Here is a 13,763-nt window from a genome sequence, read left to right on the forward strand (position 1 = left end):
CGGTACTGAAGAGTTCCAAATACAGTGCTGATACAGGGCCGGATTAAGACTTTATGGGGCCTTAGGCCCAAGTTAATTTTGGTGCCCCCTTTCAATAGCGAGCGAAGCGAGCTAGGCGCTTCCTCAATTTATAATTGGGAAATGGAAGGAAAATTCATTTGGCTGCCAGATTTAGTATGTCGTCAGGGGCTAGACGGCAGTCCGTCAGAGAATGTGACAATCAAACGTTTTTGGTTCATAGGGGTGGACGCATTTACTAAAATTACTCCGGAAAATATTTTGTGAAAAGCAAATGATTAAAGTTTTGTACTTTTACTTTTTTTCGGCCTATTGGTTAATCCGGCCCTGGCTGATACTCAGATTTAGCCTAAATTTTAGAGTAAATAGTGACTAGCCACTTTGAAAATAGTGACCAAAAAGTGACCAATTAGTGATCAAAACGTCACTAAAAATAAACAGTTTATTAAAGTTAAAATCACAGCATTTGTAATAGTAACTTTCTATTTCTTAAAAGTAGTGTTTTCTTATATATTTTTAAACATATTAGTAATTAAATTATAGGGGTGGAAATAAGATAATCGACCTTGAAGGGAAAATATCCTATTTGAAAATAGAGTTCTGATATACTTGAGTTAAATTAGCAATTTTTGCTAGACTATGAGTAACGTTCCCTATGAAATTTTCCTCTGAAAAATATTTTTGTAGAGAAAACCTATCAAATAGAAAAAAGTTATATCGTTGTAATTTCTGCCTACTTTAAATAGTTTTATCACTATTGGCAGTGCAGTCCATAGGTGAATTCTTATTAACTTAACATTTAATATATCATAACCTCAATCGTCCACATGAACGTCATTTCATAAGGTTCGCCTTTTCAGCGGGTTAGAATGGGCAAATGACTGAAAACGTCGGCCAATAACAATTTTAATTGCCGGTTCAATGCGATCGAGGCCGAGCGTGCTCAGCCAGTTACACCTTGCTTCGCGTATATTCCAAACAATTCTGGCGAAGCCCAACCTGTTCTACCGGTGTTACCGGAGCGACATTCTCGTGCACCACACGGTCCTCCAACCACCGGTTCCAAATCGACGTGTCTGCAAATATATCGGTTTGGGGGTGAGGACTATTGAGTATTGATCAAATATCGCGTGTCCCCCCCCCCTCCGCCATTTCGATTTCAAAAGTACGAGATTGCCACAGAATATATTTTATTTTCTTTTAACGACCTCTATTTGACGCGAAGTTGTAAATCTTTCGCCGCTGCTACACGGCGGGTAATGGCGATCAAGTTGACTGAACTCTGAGAATGGACGGCGAGGTCGATAGCGCCACCAACGGAAATCAAGCGAAACTAAATAAACCCTAAAGCTTTTTATTTTAAAATCGTTTGATAATTTGGGAATATTTAGGTTGTAAAATTTTCTTTACGTTGATTTGTTTTTTTTAATTTAAATTATTTTTTGATTTTAATTGATTTTTTTTGGTTTTGGCAATTTTAATTGATTTTTTGGTTTTAATGATTTTTTTACGTTTTAGATCTCTTGGTCTTGACAAATGAATAATGAAGTTAACTACATTTTAAATCAATATTAATTAAATTTAATTTCTAAATAAATAATAAATTAAGTAAACGTGCTCTGAATTGACATTCCTAGAGAGCCTACCTTTGTAAAATACTTTGAATTACAAGAAGGCGATAGAAATCAATGATTATTAAACAAATCACTATTTAAATAACTGATTTAAAACAGACGTGCATAACGAAAATTTTTCAAGAGTGCTTTTCGAATGGTTTCAAACAAATATAGGTATATGATTGCGCAGTTATACGTCTGTTTCGTCAATGGCCATATAAATCATTACGTGGCTAAAGACTGACAACCTTGTCCGGGTTCACGATGCTCCAGAAATGGCCGTCACCAGCTTTTTGGAAGGATCAGACAATTTGCTTTTCAAAGATAAAATAACGCAAGTTTGATAACATCATTACGAAACAAATGATCTCAAATTTGATAGCTTCACTAATTTCATCGTCAGGCCCCATCAGAGAGGGGAGAACGTCGGTACAAATGACCAGGGCCCGAGCCCGCTTTCTGGGGCCATGCTAATCGTCATCAAAAAAATTTGGCAGGAATTTTGCCAACAAACAGTTCAAAACATGACACAATCGCTTCTATTATGTTACTTATGCGTATACGCTTAAATCATTAACTAAATAAATTATGGTACTTTTCATATCTATGTACTTTACAAAACACAAATATAAAAAAAATATTTTAACTGAATTACAAATATGATAATATGGTTCTAATAGCTTAAAACATTTTCCAGTTCAAACCATAAAAATTATACTGATATTTCAAGTGAATATACGGTTTTTACGGTTTCTATTTACAGGGTTCATACAACTAATGGCCAACCGATTCCCCTGATATTTCCCTAATTTTTCCAGGTGCAAGATAACTATAATTAAAACTTAAGATTTACAGAGTATTCATGATTGTTATTTAAGCTAAATTGGTCCCATATTATCATATAAAAATGTAATTAAGTCATATTGGTGAACGTGTTTTTAAGAAAAATTGTTGAAGTACATTTGTACTAACTAGGGAAAACTTTGAAATCTCAAATTTCCCTGATTTCTACTAAAATATGGGAATTTTCTGACTTTTCTGATATTTCCAGGTTTTCAAGGTCTGTATGAACCTGTATTTATCACAAAAAGGGAATTTTGGAGATGCATTTGGCAAAATATAATTTTCCCGTTGTGAGCGAGCAACAGTTTTGGCAACTGAATTTAAGCTAACAATAAACACTTCAACGTCAACTACTTTTAGAAAGATCATATAGCTCCAACAGATAACTGACAAAACAGTACATCGTCGAGTGAAAGTGTTATTCCATTTTCACAGCCATCCACCACAAACTATTAAAGGCAGTAGGAACTAACAAGGAGAGTACCCGAGGTGTTTATTGCCGATTTTGTTCAAAGTTGGGCGTAATGTAGACCTATACGAGATATGAAATTTCCCAAAAGGAGACGTTGCACTACCCATTCGTTTTGCTATAGCAACCGAAAATGTTTTTGATCACTTAAAACAATAAAATCTCCATTTAAAAAAGCATGGGATTTTCTCGGTTTCACAGGGTCCTTGCTACGAAAATTTTGAAAAATTTTGAAAATCACGAAATGTGTAATTTCGACCACATTTAGGTAAATTTCATCAAGTTTGGGTAAATTGAAACATTTTTAGGGTAAATTTGTAACAAATTTTGGGTAAAATAAGGAAAAAATCTTATTTTGGTTGTAAGTGGTCAAAAACATTTTCGGTTGCCATGGCAAATTGAATGGGTAGTGCAACGTCTCCTTTAGGGAAATTTCATATCTCATCTATAGGTCTACATTACGCCTGACTTTGAACTAAATCGGCAATAAACACCTCGGATACTCTCCTTGTAAGTCGAAAAATCCTTTACGAACGGCTTGTTTTTAAACCAAAACCTGAAATTCGTTGATCAACCATAAACATCACAGTTTCCACATATTTCCCAAGAAATAACAAAAAAAAAAACCGATTTAAAAATGAACTATCATCGTCTTTGTAACAACTTCGCCCATACAACTTTCCCAAAATAATTGGAATTGCGTAACTATTTCGCTGAAGAAATCATTCGAAGCTCCGCGGATGGAAACCTTCAAAACAGAAAAGCACTAAATCTGAAGATTAGTCTTAGAGAAGGGAGGGGTACGTTCCAGCGTGCGGGGGGGTCGAATATTATAAACGAGGGAGGGGGCAGAGATAGTTGTACAGACAGGTATGGGTGGGGCTCTCGGCTCAGGTTGATGCCCCGGCATGTCGTCAACTAGATCCCCCCAAAAAAGAACTAATATTTTCGGCCCACGGGCATCGAGGGAAAAGTCAAGGCTGGAAATTGGAATAATTGAACAGCGGCGCTCATTACGTGTCGGGGGAGCCCAGCGTGTCCCGCCATTAGCCGCGTCGGACTCGGACTTAAAAAGGAAAAGTCTGCGATATTAAATGGGGGAAAACCGTACTGAGAGGTCATTACGGACGTGGGATAAATGGTTAACCATCTTCGACGAAAATTATAAAATCTTGCCAAGGAGTACGGCTCTGAAGAAAACCTGACATAGAATACACCTATCTTTTTCTATCTCGAAATGTTTCGAATGGCACCCTGGCAACATTAAAAGCGTTTAATTTCAGTGTGTTCGATTGGGACATTTTTTTTCTTAGTTTGCTCGATTAGGACATTTTTTCTTAGTTTGCTCGATTGGGACATTTTTTCTTAGTTTGCTCGATTGGGACATTTTTTTCTTAGTTTGCTCGATTGGGACATTTTTTTATTAGTTTGCTCGATTGGGACATTTTTTTCTTAGTTTGCTCGATTGGGACATTTTTTTCTTAGTTTGCTCGATTGGGACATTTTTTTCTTAGTTTGCTCGATTGGGACATTTTTTTCTTAGTTTGCTCGATTGGGACATTTTTTTCTTAGTTTGCTCGATTGGGACATTTTTTTCTTAGTTTGCTCGATTGGGACATTTTTTTCTTAGTTTGCTCGATTAGGACATTTTTTCCTTAGTTTGCTCGATTGGGACATTTTTTTCTTAGTTTGCTCGATTAGGACATTTTTTCTTAGTTTGCTCGATTGGGACATTTTTTTATTAGTTTGCTCGATTGGGACATTTTTTTCTTAGTTTGCTCGATTGGGACATTTTTTTCTTAGTTTGCTCGATTGGGACATTTTTTTCTTAGTTTGCTCGATTAGGACATTTTTTCTTAGTTTGCTCGATTGGGACATTTTTTTATTAGTTTGCTCGATTGGGACATTTTTTCTTAGTTTGCTCGATTGGGACATTTTTTTCTTAGTTTGCTCGATTGGGACATTTTTTCTTAGTTTGCTCGATTGGGACATTTTTTTCTTAGTTTGCTCGATTGAGACATTTTTTTCTTAGTTTGCTCGATTGGGACATTTTTTTCTTAGTTTGCTCGATTGGGACACTTTTTTGGAAAAATTCCGTATTTTTCCGAAAAACGAAAAAAGGTTTTCATTACATAATTAGCTAATATTTAAATTTCGCGGCATTTTCGTCTCATTTTTTTAATCCAAAAATAGAACTAAACCTCTAGACTAGTCTAGAATAAAAAGTAAAAACCCTTAAAAAGTAATTGATGTTTCAATTTTTTTATTTTTCCCATTTGAAAATTTTCCGAAAATTTTCCCGGAAAATTAACAACTCTACAAATTTTCCTTATCATTCCGTGGGTTACGTTGCATTACTATTTCATGGGTAGCGTGTAAAATGTGTGGGAAACTTGTAAAGTGTATGTGTGATTCTGTCGTCGGTCACTTTTGCAGGGTTGGAAAAAAGCCGGCTTTTATGAAAAAATCCAGACCAGTGGTTTTAATTGGCTATAGCCGGTTTTTTTTCGGTTATAACCGGCTAAAATATAAACAGTACCTTTTACTTATGTAAGTAGAAATTGTCTGCAGTTATTGTCGTAAATAAGAAACTAAACAAATAAAGCGAAATAACTATATAAAATAACTGAACTCTTTTGATTTCCTCGGGAAATTCCCCCCTAGTTTTTGTGTATGACAGAAGCGAGGCAGTGAACTTTGGAACTTTAAACCTACCGAAAAACTGGTAAAAGTAAACCGGTTTCTAAATATGAAACAAAAAATAAACTAAATTTCTAAATAAAAACTATTAATTTATTCATATTGTAATTTTTTTTTTTAAAGCCACAAAAATCTGTATTTTTTCAAGTGGCTATAACCGGATTTAACCAGGTGGCTATAACCGGATTTAACCAGGTGGCTATAACCGGATTTAACCAGGTGGCTATAACCGGTATGGCTGGTTCTATGCCAACCCTGCACTTTTGTCATGAAACCAGTCATGTTAACCTAACGCGAAGAATTTGAAAGAGGGTGACTTACCATCGGCTGCTAGTCTGAGAACGATTTTTCCCATTTCTTGAACCCTCCTGTCAACGCATTCCGCAGATCCATCTTCTTCCAAGCCCAAATCTGATATCATTCCAGTTAAAGAATACAAATCCATACTTAATTCGTACTATACATAGGATAATTATTCTGGATAGAATCCCAAAAATATATAGAAATTATAGGACAAAAAATCCTAAAAAAATATATAGAAATCATAGGACAAAAAAATCCCAAAAATTATATAGAAATCATAGGACAAAAAATCCCAAAAAATATATAGAAATCATAGGACAAAAATCCAAAAAAATATATGGAAAGCATAGGACAAAAATCCAAAACGTATATAGAAATCATAGGCCAAAAAATCCCAAAATCATAGGACACAATTCCAAGATTACCGGATAGCTATAGCACATAAAATTATTGATTTATGAGATTTTTATAGAATAAAATATCGAAATATAAGATTTCTGGGTTATATTTTTAATACATTTATGGTTGGTATGCGTCATCTTTTTACAAGTTCCATTTCGAATTATAGCCCCATTACTTTAAAATAATAACGCACAAGTGGTATAAAGTTTGGAATAAAAATTATGCCAAAATATGGAATAAAAATTATGCCAAAATATGGAATAAAAATTGTGCCAAAATATGGAATAAAAATTATGCCAAAATATGGAATAAAAATTATGCCAAAATATGGAATAAAATTATGCCAAAATATGGAATAAAATTATGCCAAAATATGGAATAAAATTATGCCAAAATATGGAAAAAAATTATGCCAAAATATGGAAAAAAATTATGCCAAAATATGGAAAAAAATTATGCCAAAATATGGAAAAAAATTATGCCAAAATAAATTATGTAGGTGAAAAGAAATAATGTGGTTTATTTGGAGAAGGTGAGGCGAGTCACCTAGGAACACCTGCAAGTCGAAATCTACGCGCCTAATAACGACTGTATAAACATGAAAATCATTCATTTGTCCGACCCCCACTAAGCCAGGAGAGCATTGTCACCAGAGACATAATTCGAACCGATTTTGGACTACTCGCGCTAAGGAAAATGTATTTATTCAGGGCTGCCACTGTCTTTAGAATCAGTTAAGAGGAACCACCTATGGACGCGAAAAAGGAGAATAGTCCACAATGAAAAGGGATAAAAAAGCTAAACCCTAAACAAATTTGAAGAAATTTAAAAAAACTTACAAATAGCTAATAACAAACTAGGTCTTTTGAGACAACACGAAGACGCTAAACTCAGACTAAATAGATCTTAAGAGTGAAAAACTCAATTAAATTAAAATAAATAGCCAGAAATTCTAATGGTAGATCGGTTTCGTCCTATTTAGACTCATCAGTACCGTGTGGTAAATCTGGCTCACGACTATTGACGGCTTTTAAAATTCATTTTGCGCGTGAAAATACCTCTACATGTTATTGTCAAAAAAGCACGCAAAGAAGGCTGTGTGCCCAAGACATGTACCTGTAGTGTCGCGCGCTAAAACGTCATTTCAAAATCCGTCAATTACACCGAAAACAGAAACTAAGCCTAAATATTAAAAATTTCAAAACGAGTTACTTAGCAACGGAAAGCCGAAATGGGGAGCTATTTGTAAGTTTTTAAATTTCATCAAATCTGTTTAGGGTTTAGCTTTTTTATCCTTTTTCCTTATGGACTATTCTACTTTATTCGCGTATTTTATCTCTATTTTCCCTTAAAGAAACTTAATAGCGTCTGCTTTAGCCACTACCTATCTAGGTTTCGATAGCGAACCAAAGGGGGCGTTGCGATAGTTTTCGGTCGCGAATAGAGAAAATGACAATCTTGAAACGGTACGCGGACACCATCGACTAAATTTTACCCCGGCACTAGGCAGGGTTGCCACAATATTCTCACATTCAAATTTCCCGACTATCCCCCGTTTTCCCTGACCATTTTTAGTTATTTTCCCTAACTTTTAAAGGCCAAAATTAGACAGTTAACTTTTCCATTTATCAGAAGTTAATAAATTAAATCAACTTATATTTAAGTACAAAAGTTATTTCAACCTTAAACAACCTTTCAAGGATCTAAATAATAATAATAATAATAATAACAGAGTTTTCCGTAGATAAGTAAATTTACTTTAAAAAAGTGTCAAGATAAAACTAAATTCCCCGACTTCTTACAAAATCCTAAAATTCCCTGACCTCTCACAGAATCTTAAAATTCCCGAACCTCTCCCTGACGTTTTACCAAATCTTTAAAATCCCTGACCTTTTACCAAAATCCTAAAATTCCCAGACATTTTACTCAAATCTCAAAATTCCCAGACTTTTTACTCAAATCTCAAAATTCCCAGACTTTTTACTCAAATCTCAAAATTCCCAGACTTTTTACTCAAATCTCAAAATTCCCTGACTTTTTACTAAAATCTAAAAATTCCCTGACTTTTTACTAAAATCTCAAAATTCCCTGACTTTTTACTAAAATCTCAAAATTCCCTGACTTTTTACTAAAATCTCAAAATTCCCTGACTTTTTACTAAAATCTCAAAATTCCCTGACTTTTTACTAAAATCTCAAAATTCCCTGACTTTTTACTAAAATCTCAAAATTCCCTGACTTTTCACAAAATCTTAAAAAAATTTCAGGCCCATTTTAAATTCCCCGACTTTACACTGACGTATGGCAACCCTGGTAGAACGGGGGGAAGAAATACATCACCGGTGTGAGCTTCAATCGCGTTGCGAGACGTCAGTTTTAGGGAACCAACGAAATATCGGACTGATTTGATTTTGTTTAGGGGTATTAGGCGCAACAATAAAAATCACCTCAACAGTAATTATCCCCAAGTATAAACAAATACAGCCTTGTACAAATCGAGAATAATATGTAAAGCGTGGAAAACAGCCCGTGAAAATTCCATAAAGGCTTGTTTCTCGCGTTGAATGGCGCATTAATGAAATAATATTTTGGCTCTATTTTTATTCCCGAAGCGCTCATTTGAAAGTCATTCATTCGAAAAAATCTTTCTAGAAGATAGTCTTTGGCTCCCAAGGTTTCTTTTCAAAATTTTAGACATAAAGGACCGCGCAATTCAACCACGCGAAACCATTTTTCGGAGGTTCAATGTTCTCCTACGTAACCCGTCCTCCAAAATGGAGAAGGAACCTCGATTTATAAAAAAAATAGAAAAGATATTACCGTGCCGCGGCAATGACGCTTCCTCGCCCCCTTTTCCCCCAGACTTCTTCAGTTTTTGCCAAATTACGAAATTTTGATTTGCCGAGGCTTAGCTTAGGACGCGTTTTATGTTTTCCCCCTTCGCGAAAAAAGGGGCGGAGGAGCCGGCGGGAAAGTCGGGTGAAGAGAACCGCATCCTGCTTCTATTAGCCGTAGGGAAACGCGCCGAATTAAAGCAAGGACGAATGATTTCGTCGCCAAGGATGATCGAGATCCCCGGCTCTCTTCCAACGAGTTCTAATAAGGCGCGTCGCGGTTCAGTTCAGATCGGTTCACTGGCGGGCTCTCCTAGCCGAATCGCGTGTCTGTCGCTAGTCGTGGAATTACCCGCAGTCACGTGAAAACTAAATTAAACGTTTTACGCCACCCAGTAAGTCAGAAATGGTTGTTCCCCGCCTTTTAAAAGATGGGTCAATTGTACTAAAGAACAATTTGATCTCCGAGATTGGGTTAAATCTTTTTACTTTCTTATTTATTTGGTGGAATTGAAATAAACTGAACCTGCAGAGTTAATTTTTTAAAGTCGTAAAGAAGCCAAAAAAAGGTTTTTTTTTTTGCGTCCTAATAAAATTGGTATAGTAGGATACGCGACGATGAAATACGTGTTTGGATAAAAGACAACTTTCTTTTTAATGGAATTAAACAAGAAAACCTGAGTTGTAAAGAAGGCTAAACAAACTTTTTTATCATAATTTCGGTATAACGGGGTACGCGACGATCAAATACGTGTTTGGACAAAACAACCTTTTCACTTTCTTTTTTGAAGGGATTAAAATACAACCTGCAGTGTAAATTCATAAAGAAGGCAAAACACGATATTTTCTGCGCGCGTCATCATAATCTTAGTTATAGTGGGGTACGCGACGACGAAATACCCGTTTGGACAAAACTACCGAAATTTAATGAAACTTCAAATATGTCTATCCGCCAGTATGGAAATAAATACTAAACCACATTTTTTTGACAAATTCCTGTTTGTGAGCGGTGTAAATTTAGATTAACAAGAAAGAGCCATATTTAGTTCGTTGGGCTACAATTTGGTAAGTTTCGGGAAAATGTAAGCTTATATACTCATTAAGTATTATATTTTCAGTGTATAGGACAATTTTCGGGTCAAACGTGGCATAAATTGGGTGTGGTTCTGCCCGGATAACCAATTTTAAAAGAACAGGTATTCACCGCTTCGATTTCAAGCTACAAAATTTAAAAAATAATCTCCTGTTTTAAGCAAAATAGTTTTATAAATTATAATGAATTGTGGTTGAATTGCAAATTTCCGCCCGTCCAAGCGTTTTAGTATTTAAAGCATAAATTAATTGTTAAAGAGGAAGTGGATGTTGTTGGGCTGTTTTGAAAAGTGACGAAATTTACGAAACTTGACGCCCGAAAAAATGTCCATCCGAAAAAAGATCTATTCTGACGTAAACAAAAACAGAAAAGGTAAACAACCTTTATGTACCGACACTTCCTCGACAATTACACCTGTCTGTCTGTTTTAAAGTGAGGGAAGGGTAGAGCCTGTACAGGGTGTTTCAAAAGGTGATGCAAACATTTGAAGGAGTTGTAGGGGGTGAGTATAGAAGTCTGCCTGTTCTCTTCCCATTTTCCTACGAAGAGTTAAAAGAGCGCCAGAGAGTTCCAAAGTGTAGCCTACTAGCCCCTGGAAATAGGCTGCAACAAGCGCAAAGCCAAGCAGCAGGGAAACGCGAACATTAAGGTTTGGGTTCGTGTGATAGGTGAAAAGGACTTTGTAAACAAATTGAGGTAACCGGCGTAAAAATGTAAACTTAAACAGTATTTAAAGTCCCTGCTGCTTGTTGCAGCCTACTTCCAGGAGCTAGTAGGCCACACTTTGAAGCTTTTTCTGTCGCTCTTTTAAAAACAAGCATACTTCTCAACTCACCCCCTACAACTCCTTAAAGTTTTTGAATAACCATTTGAAACACCCTGTATATTCATTATGCCAATTAACAATACTTTTACTAAATTCGGTGGTAGCTTTTTAGTATCAGCAGTAAGCCCAACCATCTGTGATTGACTACTGATTACAAAAGTATTACGGGCTGATTACGAAACCATTACGATAATCATTTTATCGACTCTGTACACCGATTTCGTAATCAGTGATCGCTTATAGCGATTACAGAATGATAACAGTAATCATTTTATAGTGTGTACACGACTGTAAATCGATTACGTATTCAGTGATCCATTACAAGGATGGATTACAAAACGATTACTGTAATCATTTTATCGAGAGTGTACACATTTTTGGTACACCGATTACGAAGTGATTATAGTGTAAGTGCGAGTCGATTACAGCAAAGATTATGTATAGAGCTCCGTATCCTAGATTCGAATTCCGAGAGCTTTCTGATTGACGGTTTGGTAACGAAGCGTTTACCCACTTCCGGCGCTTGACCTCCGAAAAATCACCCTCGGTCATTGTCCTATCACGGCCAACTTTGAAGTTGGCTGTGGTCTTATCTAAGGGTTGCCATAGTTTTTTCACAATCAAATTCCCTGACTTATTTTGCGCCAAGATTTTGTATTTTTTTACCTATATTTTAGAAAGAAGTTTCCAATTTGCAACCAAAACGAAATTCCCTGACAGGGTTGCCACAGTTTTTTACACTCAAATTCCCTGACTTTTCCAGGTATTCCCTGACCATCTCCGGAAATTTTTCCTTATTTTACGCCAAGACTGTGTTTTTTAACCTATATTTTAGAAAAAGTTTCCTATTTGCAACCGAAACTATATCTATAATTGATTACCATGGTAACTATGGAGCTAATTCTTTCGGAGTTCAGGCAGGAACTGGGTTAACGCTATTGACTACGCGCGAGGCCATGATTTCAATCTAGGCTATGAGGTTTATATTGTCTTTGATTACAGTTAAGAGTTTGGCGAGAGTATACGGGTGTTCATCCCCTACGCCTAGACCGGGGTAATTTTGGCAATTCGTTTCTTGCTCGAAGGTTGGCATGGTAACGCGTTTGGGTCGGCCATGACATTCAGAAGTTCACGGTGCTTATCCGTTTCAAGGCGGGGCTTAGTCTACGACGCTATAAACAAGTAGCCAATCTTAAAGCTAGGAGCAACAAACACAGCACCCTACACAAGGAGAACGCAACCCGTCAAAAGTCGTGGATTTTCTCGCGTACAGCTTTCATTGGCTAGACGCTTTAGCACCTGCTGCCGTCGGAAGGGGAAAATTCGGAAATTGTCTCCCCCCCCCCCCGCCCGTAAAACGTTCAGCGTAAAGGCTCGTGACGCTCGTCCAATGAAATTCGTACGCAACACTGCGTAAAGCCTAGTTCCCACTTAGCGAAAAAAACAATTTTCGCGCTGAAAATTGACGCTCGCGAATTTCAAATTCGCCGCTAAAGTCGCGTCTCCGCGGTATCTAGCGAATGTTCTATTTTTTGACGTCCACACCTTGGCGATAAAAAGCTTCAGCCAATCACAAAACGCGTTCCCTCGATCTATTCCGCTCCCGTCCGTCACTTATTAAGCCTAGGTCTTTAGAAAAGCGGCTCAGCCAACTTGACCAAGATACTGAAGTAAAGGTAATTATCTCACGAATAGAATCGTTTATTTATTGAAATTATCAACAGGAACATCCATTTGGTTCATTTTGAACTGATGTTTTATGTTAGGCCTAAAACATTACTAAAAACCCACACGAGTTGTTTTCAGCGTTTTTAAATTTTCGCGCTTAAGTGAGAACCGCTTCGCCAGCGACCGAAAAAACGCGTCTTTTTTCGTTGCGCGAAGATTTTATTCGTCTCGAAAATTCGCCAAGTGGGAACTAGCCTTTAGAGTGTTTAAAGGCTAGCTGCGTTCTCCTCGCGTTTGTTGGTCCAATATGAAAGCGTGAAAAGGATACATCGCAGCATTTCAGGAACGGAGCGGGCTTCTTCGGTGGAGTTGTAGAGTTTCTGGAACTCTTTCCGCAGATCGAAGAAGGAATAGTAGTACTCGGGGAGGGTGATGTTCTTCCGGCACGCTTCCGGGTGCAGCACCTGGCGCAGAGGAAGCTGCCCGTCAGCCACGAACACGAAGGAATGGGCCAGCCCGTTCTCCATTTTGGCACTGACGAACTGGTCGAACTGCAACAAACACAAACAAATCAGTCCTCAATTCCCCTTTTGCCAATAAATGAGCTTACAACCGATTCTCAGATAACAGTCGCGCACGAGAAAAGCTTTAAATTCTTAAAATTTTACAGAAAATGTTGAAAAATTGTAATTTGGGGTATCAATAGCCATATTTTGCCAGCTTTACGAAATAAAAATAAATCCTTTGAAGGGGTCCAAAAACTGAAAATATAGGGCCCCCAAAAAGCTTTGCGCCCAAAGACTTTGTTTCACGTCAAAACGTGGTCCGATCAGTAATACTACCTAATGATTTGACTTGCAACCACTACTTCCGCGTAGAGTTTGCAAGTTCTCTCTTCACCGTCAAGAATCCATACCTCTACTGGGAATGCTTATCCTGCCGTATCGCGAATGGTAAGATCACTCTGACGGCTTTGGCCCCGCCTACGAGAG

The 13,763-nt window shown here is 37.0% G+C and overlaps 1 protein-coding gene across 5 annotated transcripts in view; it reads right to left on the reverse strand.

Annotated features, from left to right (window-relative positions):
* fus (epithelial splicing regulatory protein fusilli) overlaps window positions 1-13,763 on the reverse strand; it is an 84,548-nt gene that overhangs the window by 33,245 nt on the left and 37,540 nt on the right. For all 5 annotated transcript variants that reach the window (XM_090176773.1, XM_090176772.1, XM_090176774.1 and 2 more), the window contains exons 4-5: window positions 13,100-13,322; window positions 5,968-6,057 (exon numbers count right to left, since the gene is read on the reverse strand). In XM_090176773.1, coding sequence (XP_090032899.1) covers window positions 5,968-6,057; window positions 13,100-13,322 — 313 coding nt within the window. The remainder of the gene's footprint in view (window positions 1-5,967; window positions 6,058-13,099; window positions 13,323-13,763) is intronic.

Source organism: Leiobunum rupestre, chromosome 5 (assembly GCF_980474605.1).
Source record: "Leiobunum rupestre chromosome 5, qqLeiRupe1.1.hap1, whole genome shotgun sequence".
Lineage (NCBI taxonomy): Eukaryota > Metazoa > Arthropoda > Arachnida > Opiliones > Sclerosomatidae > Leiobunum > Leiobunum rupestre.